Source organism: Fomitiporia mediterranea, assembly GCF_000271605.1.
Source record: "Fomitiporia mediterranea MF3/22 unplaced genomic scaffold FOMMEscaffold_811, whole genome shotgun sequence".
Lineage (NCBI taxonomy): Eukaryota > Fungi > Basidiomycota > Agaricomycetes > Hymenochaetales > Hymenochaetaceae > Fomitiporia > Fomitiporia mediterranea.
In genome coordinates, this window is record NW_006761196.1 from 1 (window position 1) to 2,717 (window position 2,717).

At 41.0% G+C, this 2,717-nt stretch overlaps 1 protein-coding gene across 1 annotated transcript; it reads left to right on the plus strand.

The window, feature by feature from the left end:
- Positions 1–684: 684 nt before the first annotated feature.
- On the plus strand, positions 685–1,868 carry FOMMEDRAFT_163624 (uncharacterized protein; the record flags this gene model as incomplete). The annotated part of the gene is made up of 7 exons (XM_007272287.1): positions 685–721; positions 778–948; positions 1,005–1,280; positions 1,336–1,398; positions 1,456–1,554; positions 1,610–1,666; positions 1,726–1,868. 7 exons carry the CDS (start codon positions 685–687, stop codon positions 1,866–1,868), a joined length of 846 nt encoding a protein of 281 aa, XP_007272349.1.
- Positions 1,869–2,717: the final 849 nt, after the last annotated feature.

Below are 2,717 nucleotides of genomic sequence, written 5' to 3' on the forward strand. Positions count from 1 at the left end.
TTGAAAGAAATAGAAGGTTCTCATGCCATTATCATCTGATTGGTACAGACAAAGTGTGGAGAGTTCCAAGATTTCTGGCAGTCTCCTGAGATCAACACTTTGATTGCCCCAATGTCCTATCTGATTAGAAGATTGTAGTACTTTGATCCAGGCAATGATAATGTAATGGTTTGCTGAGCCACTCACTGTGACACAACTTGTGTTCTGAGCCTGTGATAAGTACATGATCTGTACATCCTGTGGAGAAAACAATGTGTGTAAGCTAATTCTGAAACTACACACTCTTGTGGTTCTGTTTGCAAATGCTTGCAATGTGGAATAGTTGGGTGTTCTCAGAGTAGGCTTCTATGAGTCATGTGGGTGTTTGGAATTGATTGCTGTGATTGTCTGCATGTGATGTACAGTTCTTAGCATAATGCTGATTGTTTCATCTCCCAGTGTGTCTGCTTGTGACTGTCCACAGTCACATGGTTGATTTAATGATCAGTAGGCTGAATGTAAGTTCTGCATGTGTGTGAACATTGTTGCTTATTCTTCCTGCTTCCTTCCATCACTCTTGCCATGTCATTACTACTCCCTAGCAAATCTGACAGTAAGTGTTGCACCCTTTTCCACTCTTTTTATACTGATTTTGTGATTTTCCTCAGAAATTGTATACACAACAATGTAGTAGCCAGCAAGGGAATGGACATGGATGATGAGCTAGTCAAACATACACTCAGTGAGTACCTCTGTGAAGCACATTGTCTCTGGCTCATATGCTAATGTGCTTCACAGGTTCCAACACAGAAAACAAACCAGAGGACAAGGTTGCAAAGGAGGAAACTGACAGATCAACCACAGATCCTGAGTCTGAAGACAAAGAGAGCTCAGACAATGACACTCATGATGACAACAATTCAGAGGGTGAGGAGGTTTTGTCTGTGCTAGTAGAGGGTCAATCTGGTAGTAAGTCTCCTATTTCCTGATTTCCAATCTGTCTACTGACACAGAACATCTTGTAGATTGTAAGGCAACAGTAGAGGAGCTTGCAAAAGCAAAGGAGGACAAAGCTGCTACTAGGGCTAAAGCAAAGGCAGAGGCTGAGAAAGCAATGTGGGCCAAGGTTAAGGAAGAGGCTCAGGCCAAGGCAAAGAAGGAGAAGGAGAGGGGAAAGGAGAAGGAGAAGGAGAAGGAGAAGGAGAAGGAGAGGGAGAAGGAGAAGGAGAAGGAGAAGGCTACAGCCTTGGCACAGTTGGCAACAAAGCAGAAGGATAGGAAGGAAAAGGAGGGGTCCAAAAGTATGTGTACAAGTATAGCTAACAAATCATGTGTAATAACTAACTGTTTACACAGGTTCTGATGCTGTTGCAAACACAGAAAGGTTGAAGGTGGTAGTAGAAAAGGGGAACAAGCCAGGTATGAATTAAATGTATGGCTAATGAATTGTGCACTACTGATGTCATCTTTGCCTAGTTTCTGAAGAAGTTGCAAAACTGGAAAAGAAAAAGCCAGTTGTAGAGAAAGAGAAGGTCAATGTGAGAAGGGATAGGAAGGAGAAACGAGTCATAGTCAGTAAGTACAAGTATGGCTAACAAATCATGCCAAGCTAATACAATGTTTCTCCTAGTTCCTCAAGCAGTTACAAAGCCAGAAAAGAAGAAAGAGGACAAAAGCAAGGAAAAAGGTAATGTAGATGAGGGGTAGTTGATTTTCTAGGTATACTGACTCTATTTTGTTGTCTAGAGCCAGTACTGGTGCTTCTGAGCAAGAAGCACACTATTGTAGAGGTAGAGATTCCAGTCTCTAGCAAGGAAACGTGCACAAAAAACCAGAAGGTTGTGGTGGAGTCTTCAAGCAAGGAGGACAAGGATATCCCTCTGGATTAGGCAGAGGGAATGGTCTTCTACACACCTGAGTGTATGAAGTGTGCAGAGAGGCACAAGGGTTCTCAGGGATCCACTCACCAGACTGTGATGGATTGGCTGTACTATAGTAATCTGAGTAAGTCTGTTTCAATCTTATTTTTGACTGTGTCAATGGTGATTGTTTGTGTAGAAAACCAGTGCACAGTGTGTATATTCTGCCACTCTGAATGTAGCCTGAAGGGAATCTGGTGTAAGACTAGGGGGCAAACTGTGGAATTGTACAGTACAACTTGGAACCTGTGTTCTGTCATCCCTCCAATCACACATAGTGAAGCTGGAACAGTCTGCAACCTCTACTCACAGATGACTAAGGAGCTGAACAATCTAGAGTTGTAGCTGATAATGATGAAGAATGAGTTTGATACAAAGATCATGGCTCTGAGGCAGGGTATCAACTTCTTAGCCATGGCAGCAGAAGCCTCTGTAGATAGTAGGGTGGAAGAGTTAGAGTAGGAAATAGAACAGGGTAGAAAGTAGAGAAATAAAAGTCCAGTTTTGTTTTTTATGAAAAAAAACTGGAATGTAAGGAATAAACAGAATGGAACAGAAATGGATGGAATGGATAGGAAAATAGATAATATAGAGAGTTAAGAGGAATGGAATGGATAGATGGATATTTTTATGATTTATGTATAGAACTAGTGGAATAGGATGGGAATAGGTGGAAAAGAATCATAATTTGTATAAAGGTTTATATGCTTATAGAATGTTGTATGGGCTTTTTGCAATTATTGTAAATGAGAAGGAATGTAACAGAAGATTGAAAGTATGTGAATATAAAACATAACAAAGCATAGGGAACTGTAGTAG